General features: G+C 47.8%; 2 protein-coding genes across 2 annotated transcripts in view; one reads left to right on the top strand and one right to left on the bottom strand.

Moving 5' to 3' along the window:
- LOC116978936 (A-kinase anchor protein 17B-like) overlaps positions 1–6,598 on the top strand; it is a 47,787-nt gene extending 41,189 nt beyond the window's left edge. The window contains exon 5 of the mRNA XM_033030239.1: positions 3,672–6,598. Coding sequence (XP_032886130.1) covers positions 3,672–5,423 — 1,752 coding nt within the window. The 3' untranslated portion in view covers positions 5,424–6,598. The remainder of the gene's footprint in view (positions 1–3,671) is intronic.
- Positions 6,599–14,326: 7,728 nt separating this feature from the next.
- On the bottom strand, positions 14,327–19,515 carry pgrmc1 (progesterone receptor membrane component 1). Its single transcript, XM_033030240.1, has 3 exons — positions 19,153–19,515; positions 16,633–16,788; positions 14,327–15,639 (listed from the first exon to the last, which is right to left on the bottom strand). The coding sequence occupies exons 1-3, from the start codon at positions 19,454–19,456 to the stop codon at positions 15,536–15,538; spliced, it is 564 nt and encodes a 187-aa protein (XP_032886131.1). The 5' UTR covers positions 19,457–19,515; the 3' UTR covers positions 14,327–15,535.
- Between the last annotated feature and the right edge of the window lie 338 nt (positions 19,516–19,853).

Consider the following 19,853-nt stretch of genomic DNA (forward strand, 5'->3'; position numbering starts at 1 on the left):
GCACCTGATTCAGGGCCTTGACCAGACATGTTGCCTATCCCTTTGCCTCCACAGATGCTGCCTGACTCGCTGAGTTCCTCCAGCGGGCTGTTCTTTTGCTTCAGATTGCAGCACCTGCAGTCTCTTGTGTGCAAATTGGCCTTACAGGCATAGTAGTTGATATCTTGGGGTGGGAGATTGCAACCTTCACGTGGTCCGCCCTGTTTCGACGAATGCAATCAACCTGGCGTGCACAATCAAATAAATACAACAAGTTGTCCTACAACTTTAGGCTGTGCACACCATACGCAAGAAGAAGAAGTTGATATCTTGGCGATAGCAAAAATCCTGAGTGAACCTGATCAAAGATAGGTTTGAAGAAGGGTGTCGACCCGAATCGTCACCCATTCCTTCTCTCCAGAGATGCTGCCTGTCCCGCTGAGCTTCTCCAGCATTTTGTGTGTACCTTCAAATAAGGTAACTCACCATTCAGAGTGAAGAGTCTGCAATAAGTATCTTGCTTGATTCAGAGTAAAATTCTAAGAAAATTGACCGAATAAAGAAAGCAGCACAATAGCACAGCTGGGAGAGTCGCTGCCTCACAGGTCGAGACCTAAGTTCGATCCTGACCTCGGGTGCTGTCTGTGTGGAGTTTGTACGTTCTCCCTGTGGCCGCATGGGTTTCCTGTGGGTGCTCCGAATGTGCCTCCCACATCCCAAACAGTTGCGGGCTTGGAGATTAATTGGCCTGTGAAAATTGCCCCTGGCGTGTAGGGAGTGGGATAACAGAACTAGCGCAATAGTTTATCGATGGTTGGCATGGACTCGGTGGGGTGAATGGGCTGTTTCCATGCCATATCTCTAATCTAAAAATGGAACTATTCTAAGAATCTTCTGTTTTCCTTTGCTCAGCAACCATGCGGTTCCACTTCAAGAGATGTTTGTCCGTGAGTTACCATGAGAACAGATACCATATGATTCACCTTTGTGGAATTCGAGTTGTTGCCATGTTATGAAAGCCTGGTGCACATGGACACATAAAGCCTCCCCAATCCCAAGCCTTGCTTCCTAATTTACATTCTGCATCAGGGAACGTCACTGAGAACAGCCCAGTCTGATGAACTGCCAAAGTCATCTGCTGAAATACATTGGCTCTTCATCATGCTCTGAAAAAAGACCACCTAACAATGACCAATTCTGTTTAGTTTAGAGATACGGCGTGGAAACAGGCCCTTCGGCCCACCGAGTCGGCATTGACCAGCGATCCCCTCACATTAACTCTATCCTACACACACTAGGGACAACTTACACTTATACCAAGCCAATTAACTTACAAACCTGTACGTCTTTGGAGTGTGGGAGAAAACCGGAGACCCCGGAGAAAACCCACGGTCACAGGGAGAACGTACAAACTCCGTCCAGACAGCACCCATAGTTAGGATCGAACCCGGGGCTATAAGGCACCAACTGTACCACAGCGCCACCGTGCCGCGACTCCTCAGCAAATGAAAGAGTCCATGCCTACAGGCAGCAAGATCCAGACAACATTCAGTCTGAAGAAGGGTCTCGACCCGAAACGTCACCCATTCCTTCTCTCCAGAGATGCAGCCTGTTCCGCTGAGTTACTCCAGCATTTTGTGTCTACCTTCAACATTCAGGCATGGTCTGCTAAACCAACGTAGCAGCTAGCTTGACATTCAATGATATAACCAATTTCTCCACCGCTAATGCCCTGCAACATCAAAGGATTGTGACACTTTCCCTTATGGGTGACACTGAGAAATCACCCAGGAAAGCAGACACCACCCGGGCCATTGAATATAATACAAGATGATAAAAGCAGGGAGATTGTGCTTGGAATAGATAGGGTGAGAGCACAGTCATTTATCCAGGGTAGGAGAATCAAGAACCAGAGGACATAGGTTGCAGATGAGAGCAGAGATTTAATGGGAACCTGAGGGGCAACTTTATCACCTCAGACGGTGGTCTCGATGTAGAACGAGCTTCCAGAGGAGATAATTGAGGCAGGTCCTGTAACAGCATTTAAAAAGTTACTCTGACAGATGCATGTATGGAAAGGTTTAGAAGGACACGGGCCATATAGATGGGGCATCTTGGTAGGCATTGACGGGTTGGGCCGAAGGGCCTATTTCTGTGCTGTATGACCTTATGACTATCTCTAGTTGGAGTATCGTGTGCAGTTCTGGTCACTCCAGTAGAGGAAGATGTCACCAAAGAGGGCGCAAAAAGCATTATATGAAAATTGTTTGAATTGGGACAATTTTAGTTATGAGGAAAATATACCTAGTTTGGGTTGTTTTCTTTTGAACATAGAAGATTTAATGGAGATGCGTGAATTAATAAATGGGTTCAGAGCAGTGCTTCTTTTTGTGACATTATACACCAGTGCAGCCGAACGGCACCTCTAAAAACCTGAACGTCATTATTTAATTTTCCAGCCTGGTGGCATGTATGTTTAGTTATTGTGTGCACCAACACAGGGCGGTAGAGTTGCTGTCTTACAGCGCCAGAGACCAGGGTTCGATCCTGACCACGGGTGCTGCCTGTACGGAATTCACACATTCTCCCCATGACTGCGTGGGTTTTCTCCGGGTGCTCTGATCTCCTCCCACGGTCCAAAGATGTGCATGTTTGTAGATTAATTGGCTTCTGTAAATTGTTTTTGGTGTACAGAATAGTGCTGGTGTATGGGGGAATCATTGGTCAGCACATTCCCGATGGGCCGAAGGGCCTGTTTCCACACTGTATCTCTAAACTAAAACAATGCTTAATTTTGTTTGTCCACATAAGATTAATACCCATCAATATTAATGGGAAAAAGACTCAAAGCGCTGAAGTAACTCAACGGGTCAGGTCGAGATGACCTGTCTATGTTCTCCAGAGCTGTTGCATGAGCCACTGTGTTACTCCAGCACATTGTGTCTTTTTTGGGTCAGCATCTGCAGTTCCTCGTGTCCCAATGTTAACGGGACAGTAAACAACATTGAAATACATTTAAAACCATGTTACCGGAGACAGAGCGAGGAGGAATGCACGGTATTTATCTAGATTGAATATTCTGGGATGTCCTGGCAAACCGAAGGGGGTGGGGTGGTGCCTGGTCATGAGGATAAACCCCAGTCAACTACCTGTCTAATACTGGGAACCACATAGACTGTAGTGGATCTTGAATTCTCAATTGCCATTTATTTTTATTTTTAGGGAGACAGCGCAGAAACTGGCCCTTTGGCCCACTGAGTCTGTGCCAACCAGTGATCCCTGTACAATAGCACCATCCTACACGTTAGGGAAATTTACAATCTTTTACCAAGCCAATTAATCTACAAACCTGTACGTCTTTGGAATGTGGGAGGAAATCGGTGCATTTGGGGAAAACCCAAGGTCACGGGTCTCTGTCACCTACCGACAGAGGTGCTGTCTGTAAACTCTGTACAGCCAAGCACCCTTAGTTAGGATCGAACATGGTTCTCTGGCGCTGTAAGGCAGCACCTCGACCACTGTGCCACCGTGCCACCCCACTCCTCAAGAGAAGTCAGGTGTCAGCAAAGAGCACTGGCTGTGCTGGAGATGCCTACATTCTGAGGTTGGGAAGTAGCTCAGCAGCGGGTGGACTAGTCTCTGTTATCTTTCAACCACACAAATTATTTACTCTTTGTGTTTGTTTGCGAAAGGAAACGAAGGTCCAGAGGAGCCATCTTCCCGAGAGAGACATGGTGAAGTGCATCCAGAAAAGGGTTTGGTGTGAGGATGCGGGGGTTGGCGAACTGAAGAAAGAGGATGGAGGTACAACTCGGAGAAAGTGCCCACAAAGGGTGAAGTCAGGTGCATGGCGACAGGTTAAGGGAGCAGATGAGAACTTTGTTGGGAAGGTGCACAGGGCATGGTCCAGAAAGTCTTCCCAATGCACCAGCTTCCCACACACCTCCTCACTACCTCCAGCTGGGTTGAAGCAAGAGCGTTGTTTGTCCAGTCTGAAACCAGCCAAGGTAGACATCTCCACACCTTGTGAACCCGAGTTGTTGCAAATCACCGTGAAGCAAAACTGCAGCACACACCCACGTCACTTGGGCGCAAGGAGCTACGATAACTGTTTGTGCAATGGATTTTCACGGAAAGTCACTTCGGTTGACCACCTGAGCCGCCATCGCCTGCACGAGTGCGAGGAGTTTCTTGCTAGTTTGCACAATTACCATCAGCTCGTTTACCCTTTGGATTCCAACCATGCAAATCTCCTCCATGGTGCCACCAATCCTGGAGATGGCCCAGGCTGGTGTAGGTCAGTGTCGGACAGTGGGAAAGGCCTTCGTGTAGACCTGCGGAACGAGTCGAGCCCTCTCTGCAGCAAGAGCAGTGGTGCAAGGCGTAACACGTGGGCAGATTATGACGGTGGCTGCAACTACACGTGGACAATCGCTGCTAGCGAGTCTGGAGAGCCACGGCGAGACTTCAGCAGTCGCGGCAAGCATCAGGTGAGAGAGTGCCACAGAAAGTTCCAGGTAAAGTGGAAGGATTCTGGATGCCGAGTGGATTTGGAGGAGGATTTTGCCAGTGGCTACCGACTGCTCTTGAAAGACACAGGTGGTGGTGCTATATCGGGCTGCACATTCAAGAACCAAGATGGCAGGTTGACGCGTCATCTTGAGAATCCAAGAGTAGAAATTAAGGACCTGAGGATATCGTCCAAGGAATCATGGAGGAAACCCATTACCAACTGGAAGATTTCAATTCAAAACTCTCAGGATGATGTGGTTCGCCCAAGACTACAGGAGAGTGATCAGTGCAGGAATGCAAGTAACTGCAACAGTAGCTGGTTGAACTCCCAGTACAAGGCTCCACTTGGTTGTACCAGCCAGGAAACAGTGAATGCTCGGAGTGGGTCGAATAGAAAAATAAAACGCATGCACAAAGGCAACGTTCATGAGTACAGTGTTGACGCCGATTGGTCTCACTGCAAGCCGGGAATTTACCAAGATGTCTCAAAACGAAAATCTAATAAAAAGTCTGAAACGTACAATGACGTTAAGCCCTCTCCAGCTGGGTGTGGGAGTGACCTCAAATATTCCTGGAAAGTAAATAAAAGAGAGTTCAAAGAAGAATCAGACAGTTCCATCAAGCCTTGTCGCGGGCACCAGAGGAAAGATTTATGGAATGGGGAAGATACGGGAGAGATTCCTCGCAAAGAGTTGTTCTTGGCCGACCAACTGTGTGACGCCTTCAGCCATGAAGTAAAGCACAAAAAGCAAAGAAAGAACTCAAGGACCAAAGTCATCCCCAAAGCCAACAGCAATCAACATACACACAATCCTCTGGATTCTAACAGGATTCAACAGCAGGCTCATTGGAAGCACATGTGGGATGAATGTGTAGATAACCATAGCAGTTCTGAGAGAGCCTGCTTTCCCTGGGGGTTATTGGCCTCGTGAGAGTGATTTTGAGCTTGAATTGGGGGCAAATGGAACCCAGACATATTTTCACAAGCATTTTGCTGGTGACCACAGCCTTATTGATGATAATGTGTGTGAACAAAAGATGTACAAGTAGAAAGTTGGTGTGAACACATTGCACTACAAGTGAGCAAAAAAGTGGATCACATTGAATCAAACTATTTCGGATCTCTGAGTGGAATGATCATCGCTCAGTGTTATATCCTCCACACTTTAGCAATATGACTTTTACCTAAATACCTAACTTTATAAAAATTTCCACCTGATCTTGTCACAAAATGCAGTCGGGGTTTTTTTCCGAACCAAAATATTTGAATTAACTGATTTGAACAGAGTAGCAAACTAAACATATCTGAAGTATGAATATTGGTAGAATAAATGCAAAAGTATCACCTGTCCAGCTGATGAACTTTTCTGGTGAACTGATCTGAGAGTACAAAGCTATCTTTTAAAAGAGTCGACACACAAGTGCAAGAATGCTTAATAGAGATTATTGTAATGGAAGAGAAAAGAAAATATTTCACAAGTGTTCCCGTAAAATTAAATGGTAAACTGCCTCCTCCCTTGTCACTTTCCCAAATGGGTATCACTGGAGAAATCCAGACCTGGCCACTGTTTCATTGATGTTGGTGCAAATGTTGCACGCCATGTTTCACTGAATTACCTCAGTGACATTTCAAAGCGAATTCACTGACCAACGTATTTTATGGCAATGTGAAGAAGTGCAAAGTGCTACTCAAATGCGATCTTGTTCCTTCTGCAACAATGTCAGAGATGCAGCAAGCTGAAAGAGAAATCAGAGCCTAAATCACCATTATTTTCCTGCCTCCCACATAAATCTCAATGAACATGGTGTAATGACCTATCTTTAATTGCAGCCACGACCACTACTGTTCCCCCAGTCTGTTTTCTTCTTTATTTTAGCTCATCTCATTTTTTTCCAGTCATCTAGCTCAGTTCTAACTGTTGATTAAAATTATACATTTTTGTTAATCTATTTTGACAATCTAATTTGTGAGAGAAGTCACCTTTAGCGATATCAAAAATGTAAGTTCCAAATAATGTTCAGTCTTCGATGGTTAATCTGCACTGTTTGAATCTTTGTATTTAAAGTTTAGTTTTAGATTGTCAAATAAATGTAATTGTTTCTGTAACATGTTTGTAATGTGACCTGCCGCATTTCTGAGGGAGACAAGCAGATGAAAATATAATTTGAAGATTTAGCTCAGAATCGCTACTCCCAGCTGATGATTACTTGAAACTAAATGACAGTGATTTGAACTGTAACGATACGTTATTGCCACATGCACCAAGGTAGCGATATTCTTTGTTTTTTTGCATACAACTGTAAAATTATACACCAGACTTCACTTGGGCAGTACACAAAGATTTGCCACCTTTCTAGCGCAAAGTTTCAAAAGTTCTTAGTGGTCTTATCTTCTCGCAGCGGTGAACCAGACCTGCTTCCCCAAATGGCCGCCGACGGCCCCCCCAGCCGAGTCCCTCTTTCCTCTCGGCGCCCTCCCCCCCCTCCCTCTGGATCGCTTTTCACTCTCTGTGGACTGACCACTGGGTTACTCCACTCACAGGACTGCCCGCTAGGTTGCACCACTCTCTGTGGACTGCCCGGCGGGTTCATCCGTCTGGCGAAAAAATAAAACGGGGAAGGCAGCTCAACCGTGGATAACGAATGAAATCACGGATAGTGTTAAATCCAAGGAAAATTCATATAAATTGGCCAGAGGATGCAGCAAATCGGAGGACTGGGAGGGCAAAGGCGTTAATTAAAGAGCCTGTCCCACTTGGGGGGTTTTTCGGCGACTGCCGGCATCAGTGGTGTCAGCTTGCCCGATGGCCAGTGGGCCCCCTATATCAAGTGGGCCCCTGATTGAATTGAATTGAATTGAATACCTTTATTGTCATTCAGACCTTACGGTCTGAACGAAATTTCGTGCCTGCAGTCATACATACAATCATACAATAATAAACAACAATAAACACAAATTAACACCACCACAGTGTATCCTCCAAGCACCTCCTCACTGTGGTGGAGGCAAAAATCTTAGGGTTACTGTCTCTTCCCTCCTCTTCTCCCTCTGCGCTGAGGCGATTCCCCACCGGGCGATGGCACAACAGTCCCGTGGCTCACCGAACCCTGCAAACGGGCCGGTTCAAACACCGCGGCCCGGGGGTGGTCGAAGCTGCCGCCCTCCAGTCCAGCACACGCAGCCGCTGGCCCGCGGCTCAACCCAGGACTCAGGTCACCGCCTCAGAACGCCGTCCCAGCCACCAGAGCACCGTTCCAGCCCCGAGCCGGATCACCCTCACGTGAGTACCGTTCTCCCTCGGGCTGGGCCAATCCGACGGGAGTGCCGTTCTCCCTCGGGCTGGGCCACTCCGACAGGAGTGCCGTTCTCCCTCGGGCTGGGCCACTCCGGCGGGAGTGCCGTTCTCCCTCGAGCTGGGCCACCCCGACGGGAGTGCCGTTCCACCCTCGGGCTGGGCCACTCCGATGGGAGTGCCGTTCTCCCTCGGGCTGGGCCACTTCGACGGGAGTGCCGTTCCACCCTCGGGCTGGGCCCCTCCGACGGGAGTGCCGTTCTCCCTCGGGCTGGGCCACTCCGACGGGAGTGCCGTTCTCCCTCGGGCTGGGCCACTCCGACGGGAGTGCCGCTTCTCCCTCGGGCTGGGCCACTTCGACGGGAGTGCCGTTCCACCCTCGGGCTGGGCCACTCCGACGGGAGTGCCGTTCTCCCTCGGGCTGGGCCACTCCGACGGGAGTGCCGTTCTCCCTCGGGCTGGGCCACTCCGACGGGAGTGCCGCTTCTCCCTCGGGCTGGGCCAATCCGACGGGAGTGCCGTTCTCCCTCGGGCTGGGCCACTCCGACGGGAGTGCCGTTCCACCCTCGGGCTGGGCCACTCCGACGGGAGTGCTGTTCTCCCTCGGGCTGGGCCACTCCGACGGGAGTGCCGTTCTCCCTCGGGCTGGGCCACTCCGACGGGAGTGCCGCTTCTCCCTCGGGCTGGGCCACTCCGATGGGAGTGCCGTTCTCCCTCGGGCTGGGCCACTCCGACGAGAGTGCCTTTCCACCCTCGGGCTGGGCTACTCCGACGGGAGTGCCGTTCTCCCTCGGGCTGGGCCACTCCGACGGGCCACAGCCCCTCACGGGAAAGTCTCTCAGCCCCTCGCCAGGCCGCTCTCACGAGAGCGCAGTTCCAGCCCCGGGCTGGGCCACCCTCACGGGAGCGAGCCCAGGGCGAGTCCTGTCAGCTGCCTCCAGAGTCCCGAGGTCGCCAGCTCCGCCATTAGGCCTCAGTGTAGACGGAGGCAGAGAAGGGGGATACGACAAAAAGGTTGTATTCCCCCGAAGGGAGAGACAGCAAGCCCCGTTTCACCCCCCACCCCCCCCCTCCCCCCCACATGGGCTGGAATGCGAAAGATCACGGGCATGAAGCAGAACGGTGGTACACTGCCTGATGGTGAACAGAGTCTGGCTGATGATCTGAACAGATTCTTCAACAGATTCGATGGCTCCACACCACCCCAGCCTCCCCCACCTGGTCTGCTGACCATTGCTGCTTCCTCTCCACCTCCCATCCCTCTCTCCATCACTCCTGAGATGTCACCTGTACGGAGTCCCCTCTTTCCACCTCCCACTCCACCGGCAGCCCCACCCACGACTCTTCATACTGCTCAGGTCAAGGTGATGCTGGACAGACTGAAGCCAGGGAAGGCAGTGGGGCCTGATGACACCAGCCCAAGGCTACTGAAGACTTGCTCTTCAGAGCTGTGTGGTATTCTAACACACCTGTTCAACCTGAGCTTGCGTCTACAGAGGGTTCCAAGGCTGTGGAAAACATCTTGCCTGGTACCTGTTCCAAAGAAGACCCATCCCACTCTCTACAATGACTACAGACCAGTAGCGCTCACTTCACACATAATGAAGACATTTGAGAGACTTGTCCTTTCCTACATCAGGACTAGTGTGTCAAATCACATGGATCCTTTACAGTTTGCATATCAGCCTAACATCAGTGTCGATGATGCCCTCATTTACATGCTGCAGAGGGTGTACACACATTTGGACACTACTGATGCATCTGTAAGGATTACTTTTTTTGACTTTTCAAGCGCCTTCAACACTATTCAGCCCCGACTGCTAGGGGAGAAGATGGAGAAGATGAAAGTGGATCCATCACTGGTACTGTGGTGTTTGGATTACCTTTCCCTCAGACCACAGTACGTGCGCCTACAGAACAGTGTCTCGGGCACCATCTTGAGCAGCACAGGGGCTCCACAAGGAACTGTGCTGGCTCCGTTCCTGTTTACCATCTACACAGCGGATCTCCAATGGAACACCAACAGCTGCTTTTTGCAGAAGTTTTCGGATGATACAGCTGTTGTCGGCCTCATTAAAGGGGGCAATGAGGAGGAATACAGAGACATTATAAGTAACTTTGTGGAGTGGAGCGCACACAATAACCTCCATCTTAACACCAAAAAAACAAAGGAGATAGTGGTGGACTTCAGGAGGGGGAGGAGGAGGACTCAAGCAACGCCGATCACCATTAAGGGCACTGAGGTGGAGGTGGTCGCTAATCACAGGTACCTTGGGGTGCAGCTTGACAGTGAGCTGAACTGGAAGTGTCATATGGAGGCGGTGTACAGGAAGGGACAAAGCCGACTGTATTTTTTAAGGAGGCTGAGGTCATTTAATATCTGCCAACCCCTACTGTGCAGTGTCTACCATTCAGTGGTGGCCAGTGCTCTGTTTTTTGCTGTGGCCTGTTGGGGAGATGGCGCCCGTATAGCGGATAAAAACAGACTGGACAAACTAATCAGGAAGGCCGGCTCAGTGGTCGGGGCTGAGCAACGAACGGTCCAGCAGGTGGCCAGAACTCTAAATAAACTAGGTTCTATAATGACAAACCCCACTCACCCACTCCATGCCCTGAAGGTGATCAAGAGCAGCATCTTCAGTCAGAGGCTGATTGCACCAATGTGCAAAACGGAGAGATACAGGAAGTCCTGTTTACCAGCTGCCATAAGACTTTATAATGAGCATAAATAACTGCACTTTTTTTTTTAATTAATTGTATTTTAACTTGTATTTTAACGTATTTTAACTTGTTATGTATGAAAGCGTGGTGTTATGTTTGTCTTGAAGCTGTCGTGGCACTGTAATTTCCTGAAAAGGATTATTAAAGGAATAATCAATCAAATCAAATCAAATCAAATAAACACGACCTAAAAACCAAAAACGTAACTAGACAAAACGAAAAAATATAACACAAAAAAGTAAAAGACAAACGGACTGCAGGCGAGCCGCAGCCATTCCCGGCGCCGCCACTGATGAAGTGGGCCCCCTTTGTCTCCTGGCAACCAATATTTTTAGACCCAGTCCGCCACTGGCCGGCATCATTGACTGCGTATCAGGTCACCGAAATATTTGCGGCGTGATGACGTATGATGCACGGTGTTTTTTCAAGTGTCGCAACATTTTTTTGTCGCCGCTGGATTTTGAAATATACGACGCCGGCAGTTGCCGGAAAAAAATTCGCCAAGTGGGACAGGCCCTTAAGAGGGGAAAGAAAGTTTGCGGGGAATATATAAACTGACTCTAAAAGCTTCTTTAGATGTGTAAAAAGGAAAATATTAGTGAAGATAAATGTAGGTCCCTTTCAATCAGAGACAGGTGAATTTGTAATGGGAAACAAAGAAATAGCAGAACAGTTAAGCAAATACTTTGGCTCTATCTTCACTAAGTAAGACAAACTACCAGAAATAGTAGGGGACCGAGGATCTACTGGGAGGGAAGAACTGAAGGGAATCAACATTATTCAGGAAACAGTTGGGACTGAAGGCAGATAAATCCCCAGGGCCTGATGGTCTGCATCCCAGAATACTCAAGGAGGTGGCCCTAGAAATCATGGATGCATTGGTGATCATCTTCCAATGTTCTGTCGACTCTGGATCAGTTCCTGTGGACTGGAGGATAGCCAATGTAACCCCACTTTTTAAGAACGGAAGGAGAGAGAAAACAGGGACTTATAGACCAATTAGTCTTACATCGTTAGTGGGGAAGATGCTTGAGTCGATTATTAAAGATGTTATAGCAGGGCATTTTGAAAGCAGTGACGGGATCGATCAAAGTCAGCATGGATTTATGAAGGGAAATCATGCTTGACTAATCTTCTGGAATTTTTTGAGGATGTAACAAGTAGAATGGATAAGGGAGAGCCAGTGGATGTGGTGTATCTGGACTTTCAAAAAGCCTTTGACAAGATCCCACACAAGAGATTAGTGTGCAAAATTAGAACACATGGTATTGGGGATAGGGTATTGACATGGATAGAGAACTGGCTGGCAGACAGAAAGCAAAGAGTAGGAATTAACGGGTCCTTTTCAGAATGGCAGGCAGTGACTAGTGGGGTGTCATAAGGCTCTGTGCTGGGATCCCAGTTATTTACAATATATATTAACGATTTAGACAAGGGAATTAAATGTGACATCTCCAAGTTTGCGGATGACACAAAGCTGGGTGGCAGTGAGCTACGATGAGGATGCTATGAGGCTGCAGGGTGACTTGGATAGGTTGGGTGAGTGGGCAAATGCATGGCAGATGCGGTATAATGTGGATAAATGTTAGGTTATCCACTTTGGTGGCATGAACAGTCATGCTGATTATTATCTGAATGGTGTCAGATTAGGAAAAGAGGAGGTGCAACGAGACCTGGGTCTGCTTGTACATTAGTCACTGAAAGTAAGCATGCAGGTACAGCAGGCAGTGAAGAAAGCTAATGTTGGCCTTCATTGCGAGAGGATTTGAGTTTAGGAGCATGGAGGTCCTACTGCAGTTGTACGGGGCCCTGGTGAGACCGCACCTGGAGTATTGTGGTCAATTTTGGTCTCCTAATTTAAGGAAGAACATTATTGCTATTGAGGGAGTGCAGCGTAGGTTCACCAGGTTAATTCCCAGGATGGCGGGACTGACATATGATGAAAGAATGGGTCTACTGGGCTTGTATTCACTGGAATTTAGAAGGATGAGAGGGGATCTTAAAGAAATATATAAAATTCTTAAAGGATTGGACAGGCTAGGTGCAGGAAAAATGTTCCCGATGTTGGGGGAGTCCAGAACCAGGGGTCACAGTTTAAGAATAAGGGGTAGGCCATTTAGGACTGAAACGAGGAAAAACTTATTCACCCAGAGTTGTGAATCAGTGGAATTCTCTGCCACAGAAGGCAGTGGGGTCCAATTCACTGGATGTTTTCAAGAGTTAGATTTCACTCTTAGAGCTAAAGGAATCAAGGGATATGGGGAAAAAAAAGCAGGAACGGGGTACTGATTTTAGATGATCAGCCATGATCATATTGATTGGTGGGGCGGGCTCGAAGGGCCGAATGGTCTACTCCTGCACCTATTTTTCTATGTTTCTACATCTTTGGGATGTGGGATCAAATGGGAACACCTCTAGGTCAGAGAACGTGCACATTTCAGACAGTTACCGAGGTCAAGATCAAACCCCGGTCTCTGGTGCTGTGAGGCAACAGCTCCAGACTGTGCCACTGTGCAGCTGGTAGGGCTGCTTAAACTATGTTCAACTGTATCTTTTATTGAATGCTATAATAACCCACTTATGCAACTTCACCTACAGCGAGATAGCATCCCAGAACACCACCTGTAATTGAAGTTATTCACGGCAAACTCTTTAAGCATACTTGAGGTTAAAGACTGTTACAAGCTTTTATATCTGACCGATGGTGACCAAAAGAAAACTAAAGTGATATTCAGAGTCAATGCTCCATGACGCTTGCATGGTGAACAGAGCACTAATCGTCAGGCACCCATACATCACTATATCAGCATCCAAGTAAGCAAATTGTGGGGACTTGGTGCTTACAATGGCAGTGAATGAAATTGTGAAGAGGCTCAAAGAGCATGCAATGAAAGCTTACAATACGAAAACGTTCAGTAACTGAAGCCTTTAACAAAATGAATACACCGTATTCAACAATACCAATGCGGTTCTCACATTACTTATTGTACAATTAATTGATATCAGGTTTGACTTAGATGTTTAAATTATTGCAAATGAAATGAAAATGTGCTGATTTATGTTGGTGATCAACATATATCACAACTATTGAAATACATGGAATTAAAAGTCTGGCAATATTTTGCTTCCGAAAATATTTAGCAGATATAATTTTAAATTAATTTTGAGGATATGAAAGATTGAAATCATATTCCCTAATTAAAGTTTACTGATATAAGCACACACCGTGGCGCAGTGGTAGAGTTGCTGCCTCACAGCGCCAGAGACCTGGGTTCGATCCTGACTACAGCTCTGTCTGTACGTTCTCCCTGTGACCATATGGGTTTTTCTCCGGGTGCTCAGGTTTCTTCCCACGTTCCAAAGACGTGCAGGTTTGCAGGTTAATTGGCTTCTGTAAATTGCCCTTAGTGTGTATGATTGAACGTATGTATGGGTGATTGCTGATCGGTGTGGACTCGGTGGGATGAAGGGCCTATTTCCACGCTATATCTCTAAAACTTAAACATGCATTTAGGCAGACATTACTAGTTTTGCAATCAGCAATAAAGTCAATTTGAACATCCTTAGCTTTTGCTTGCAAGGTGATATGGATGGAGAGATGAGTGAGTATTAGTGTGGGTATGAAAGACATTCACTATCCATAGTGCATAAGTTACTGCAGCTCATTTCTTCAGCTGCTTAGTGGAATATGAACTCTCTAACCATGGGGTCCTACTATATTAACATTATTGACGAACTGTGCCAAAGTCCTGAAAGATAGGACTTTTTGTAAATGTACTCTGTGCCCATTTTTACACAGTTAAATCACGCTACTTTTTAAATTCCAAGTAGTGACATTTTTTTATTTCAACAAAAAGATAAACAGGCTACCAGTATTACCTGGTATATTTTTTAAACAGATTCAATAATATCCTGTTAGTAGATACATGGGTGCTTATCATTTTTTGAAAGTTTTTTAAAGAAATCACCTTTCACCCTTCTACACTTGATGACTAATGTATAAGATGAGACAAGAACACAGATTAAAGTTCATGTTATTCCTCAATTAGAAAATAGATACTCAAACTTAACATCCCGCTGGAATAATTTTGTGTGCATATTAAAATGATTTGGTTCAAAAGCTCATTATTTTAAAGAGAATGTGGTTTTGAGACTTTCCGTGACACTTCCTTCAAAATCAACCCTTAGAAATGATCTGATTGTTATCACACACTGCCACTGAGGCATTACACCTGATTAGAATGTTGCATAAGCAGTAGAAAAATTACACCACTGGACAAAATTAACAGCTGACTTTAGGGTAGCTCCACACAACAGTAAAATGGCCGTGTGTTGCTCAATTCTCTGGCAACACACAAGCTCAGTCTCAGCAATGTGATTAATACAAAATGCTCTTGTGAAAGGTAAATGTTGACATCAATTGGATGAACTATGTGGTAACTTCCATGAACTGAATGAACAAACTGTGGCAAAGGCCTTTAGTCCTCTATCTAATATTAAAGAAACGAGGCAAAATTTTCACAGACATTTCAGATTAACTTGAATGAGCTGAGCATCTTAATTACGGGTAGACAAAAATGCTGGAGAATCTCAGCGGGTGAGGCCGCATCTATGGAGCGAAGGAAATAGAAACCCTTCTTCGACCCGAAACGTTGCCTATTTCCTTCACTCCATAGATGCTACCTCGCCCGCTGAGTTTCTCCAGCATTTTTGACTACCTTCGATTTTCCCGCATCTGCAGTTCCTTCTTAAACATCTTAATTATGGACTGGATTGCCTTGGGAAGAAGAATGTTATAGTTTTACAGTATTTCTTGTTCAATGTTATTTGGAATGGCAAACCTCCTACATACAACGCTTTTTCTCCAACGTTTCACTCGATACTCCCGACATAAAACATCCACAGCAGTGATGAGTTCTTAACTGTTGTGAAAATCGTGCCCTCCCCAGGCTCCAAGAAATTTACTTCAAAAATTCAATGTTCTTGTGTGATCGATTCTACAAAAATAGATCTCTCCCAGCTGCAGAACTTCAGTCCTTCTTCAATTCTTTAGCTTCCTTTGTATCTTCTTCATCAGTGTATTCTGTGGGTTCTTCTCCGGGCTTCAGGAGTTTTCCAACGTAGTTGTACCTCTCTGAAACACATTCATAAAATTGAGACTGCAAAGAGGCGTTTGGTAGAATTAACTAACAATCCTATGGCTTGTGCCAAAAAGGATGCATTTTGGATGCAGGGACAAAAAAACAAACAATAATCGTAGTTCCCTAACTTGTAATAAAGCAGTTTTATTTCCATGTTGTGTATCGTTAAAGATTACTAATAGCAATTACATCTTTATTTACACTTAAGTATAGTTTTGTGGATTGGTACAAATCTGGAATTCATAAAGGTTTTATAAATTCTTCAATTTTCTCCCTGGGAAGAGAGGGAGAATCCAATCCCTGCTCTCCGCACCTTTAGTTTATTTGTTAAAACAGGGTGGCACGATGGCGCAGTGGTATAGTTGCTGCTGTACATCCCCGGTGGAATTCTCTGCCACTGGCGACAGTGGAGGCTAATTCACTGGATGTAGTCAAGAGAGTTAGATGTAGCTCTTGGGGCTGATGGAATCAAGGGATATTGGGTGAAAGCAGGAACGTAGTACTGATTTTGGATGATCAGCCATTATCATATTGAATGGCGGTGCAGGTTCGAAAGGCCGAATGGCTTACTCCTGCATCTATTTTTAAGTACATTTCTGTTCTGCGTGGATTTATATTTGTTTATATGTTTCTCTCCTCCATAATGTTAACTCACAATAAATTATCCATTACAAAGAAGATCTGCTAGCTATGCAAAACGGCAGTGAGCCACACCTAGTAAGATCTCAGAGTGCAACATTTGCCGTTGAAACATCAACATTTAAATGAAACATCAGAATTCAGCAGATGTTTACAGAGATTCCATATAATGGTGTGTGAACACAAACATTATGGAGAAGAATCTTACAATTGGCAGGGTTGTTCCACACAACACAAACTAATTCTGTGTTGTGGCCCATGCCCGCTAATAGCCCTGAATTGCATTTGACAGACCTCCTGGGCCACCATACACAACTGGAAGACCTTTGTCAATCCATAAGACTTACGATTGAACTGCATTTCCCACTCATGAAGACTTTCCAGCTGCATGGCATTGAGATCGGACAATTCATCATATTCATCCCTTAGTGCCTCTTTCTCCAGACAGAATGTAGCAAGGCCCCTTGATGCATCTCTTCCAGCAAACACGCCGTAAGGAGCACCTAACCAAAACAAGTGCAATTTGTTAGTGCAATCTTCTCCTTCAAGGGATATTTTGCTCTCTATAAAACTAATGCAGCAGATGAAATAACAATGCATTCGAATAAAAATAATAACTTAGCAGTAAGTGAGTATACCCTTCCTACACTGTCAGTATAATCACTTTAACTGGAAACAGCACTGATTATTTTTCTTTTGCTAGTTTAAATGGATTTCTGAGAGAAATCAACCAAGGTATAAGACTGACAACTAGGTGGAATTATATCAGCCACTTCCAAAGACCACTGTTCTTCAGTATTTTTGGATCTGCACAGAAAAATAAATGCTGCCTGCCCTGTAGTTTTGGGGGTTTTTTGTAATCTTATTTTGCTGCAGACAGAGGATAAGGAGCACAGGTAAAGAGCATGACAGAGGAATGGGAGAAGCTCATAATGGAGAATGGGAGCACTCACTAAGACGACGACTGATCTTCTCCATCAGTGCCACTGACCTACACTAGCCTCTGTACTCATTGATCCCCTTAAAATCCAAAAACATTTGAAGTACATTTTGGTCTGGTAATGACCATACAGTGGTTTGTTAAACTGGATGATAAAACAGCTTAGTTAATTCTATTAATTCCTCTATATTTTACAAGTTTTGCTATATCAGCATAACTGATTCAAAGGAGCATTCCCATTTGAAGATATTTCAGTTACCAATTGTTCAAAATGCTTCATTACCATGAAGATATCGGAAAATAGATTCTAGGACAGAAGATTCCTGGAAAAATGATTTTTTTGCAGTATTATGCAATAAACAGGTCAGTACTCATTTTAGTCACGGCAGCTGTTTATTAACATCCCGAGGGTAGCACTTTGAACTCAACAAAAAACAGGAGAAAAACCTGCCAATCTTTCAGAACTTCAAGGTCACAGGGCAATGTTACAAATAAAACTTATTGTCCTGAGCAGAATTACTTTGGAGCACTGGATGCAGGGGAACACACTGTCCATGTGTGAACTAGCCACGGGCACAGTGTGAGCAATGGGGCGGGAAGGATTAGGTATTGAGGAAAGGAGAGGGTATGGGGGGGGGGGGGGGAGGAAAGAGGAGAGGGGCATCGTGGTAGCGAGGAGACAAGCGGAAGATCGGGGGTGAGGAGATGGGGATCGCGGGGCAAGGAAGGTGAGGGGAGTGGGGCGAGGAAAGGAGGGCAGATTGGAGGGCACATGAAGAGGAAGGGGGATTGAGGGCAAGAAGGGGATGCGTGCACATGGAGAAGAAGGGGGATTGACGGCAAGGAGTGGGGTAGATTTGGAGAAACAAGGAGGAGAGGGAGAATTGGGGGAAAACAAGGGAGGGGATTGGGAGGCGAGGAGGGGGGTTGAGGGTGAGGAGAGGAGGGGGATGAAGTGAGGAGAGGAAGGGGATGGAGTGAGAAGAGTGGGTTGGAGTGAGGAGGTGGATGGAGTGAGGAGGAGGGGTGGAGTGAGGAGAGGAGGGATGGAATGAGATGAAGGGGTGAGGAGCAGGGGTGGGGTTGTGGGTGAGGAGAGGAGCAGGGATCGGGGAGTGGATCGAGGGGAGGGGAGTGTTAGGAGGAAGGGGAGGAGGAGGAAGGGAGGAGGAGGAGGGGGGGAGGAGGGGGGTAGGAGGAGGGTGGGAAGGAGGAGGGGTGGGAGGAGGAGGAGGGGAAGGGGGTGAGGAGATGGGGATCGCGGGGCAAGGAAGGTGAGGGGATGGGGGCGAGGAAAGGAGGGCAGATTGGAGGGCACATGAAGAGGAAGGGGGATTGAGGGCAAGAAGGGGATGCGTGCACATGGAGAAGAAGGGGGATTGACGGCAAGGAGTGGGGAAGATTTGGAGAAACAAGGAGGAGAGAGGGAATTGGGGGAAAACAAGGGAGGGGATTGGAAGGGGATGGAGTGAGAAGAGTGGGTTGGAGTGAGGAGGTGGATGGAGTGAGGAGGAGGGGTGGAGTGAGGAGAGGAGGGATGGAATGAGATGAAGGGGTGAGGAGCAGGGGTGGGGGGGGGTTGAGGAGAGGAGCAGGGATCGGGGAGTGGATCGAGGGGAGGAGAGTGTTAGGAGGAAGGGGAGGAGGAGGAGGAGGGGGGGGGAGGAGGAGGGGGGGGAAGGAGGAGGAGGAGGAGGTGGGGGAAGGAGGAGGAGGAGGAGGAGGAGGAGGAGGGGGGGGAGGAGGAGGGGGGGGAGGAGGAGGGGGGGGAAGGAGGAGGAGGAGGAGGTGGGGGAAGGAGGAGAAGGAGGAGGAGGAGGAGGAGGAGGAGGTGGGGGAAGGAGGAGGAGGAGGAGGACGAGGAGGAAGAGGGGGGAAGGAGGAGGGGGGGGGGTGGTCGGGCGGAGATTGGGAGGGAGTTCCCCACCTTCTCCGTAGAACTTGCGGCCGCTGGTGACATCGAAGACCTTGCCGCAGACGGCGATGAGGATGCGGGGGTCGAGCTGCCCGTTGAAGGGCCGCAGCTCTGCCGGGGTGAAGTCCCTCCGGAGGCGGGGCAGTGACGGCTCCTGGCCGGCGGAGTCGTCGGTGCTCGGCCGGTCGCCGCGCATGATCTTGTAGAGCAGGAAGAGGCAGAGGAGCAGCAGGGTGACGTTGAGGGGGCTGCTGAAGATCTCGACCAGGACGCCGGGACCCGCCGCGCCCTGCACCGCCTCCTCCTCCGCCGCCATCTTGCGCGGACGGACGGACGGAAGGAAGGAAGGATTCCGGCCGCGGGGGCGCGCGGGGCGTCTGTCAGCGGGGACGAGCGCCGGGCACGGGGGCGCGCGCAGAGCTCGGTGGCAACTGCAGCGACCCCGCGTCTGGAGGACCAGTCACTGCAGCGACCCCGCGTCTGGAGGACCAGTCACTGCAGCGTCCCCGCGCCTGGAGGACCAGTCACTGCAGCGCCCCCGCACCTGGAGGACCAGTCACTGCAGCGTCCCCGCGTCTGGAGGACCAGTCACTGCAGCATCCCCGCACCTGGAGGACCAGTCACTGCAGCGCCCCCGCGCCTGGAGGACCAGTCACTGCAGCGACTCGTAGGAGGTGTTCTACTTCGGCGATACAACAAGACCATGACACTTT

The sequence above is a fragment of the Amblyraja radiata genome, chromosome 12 (assembly GCF_010909765.2).
Source record: "Amblyraja radiata isolate CabotCenter1 chromosome 12, sAmbRad1.1.pri, whole genome shotgun sequence".
In the NCBI taxonomy this organism is placed as follows: Eukaryota; Metazoa; Chordata; class Chondrichthyes; order Rajiformes; family Rajidae; genus Amblyraja; species Amblyraja radiata.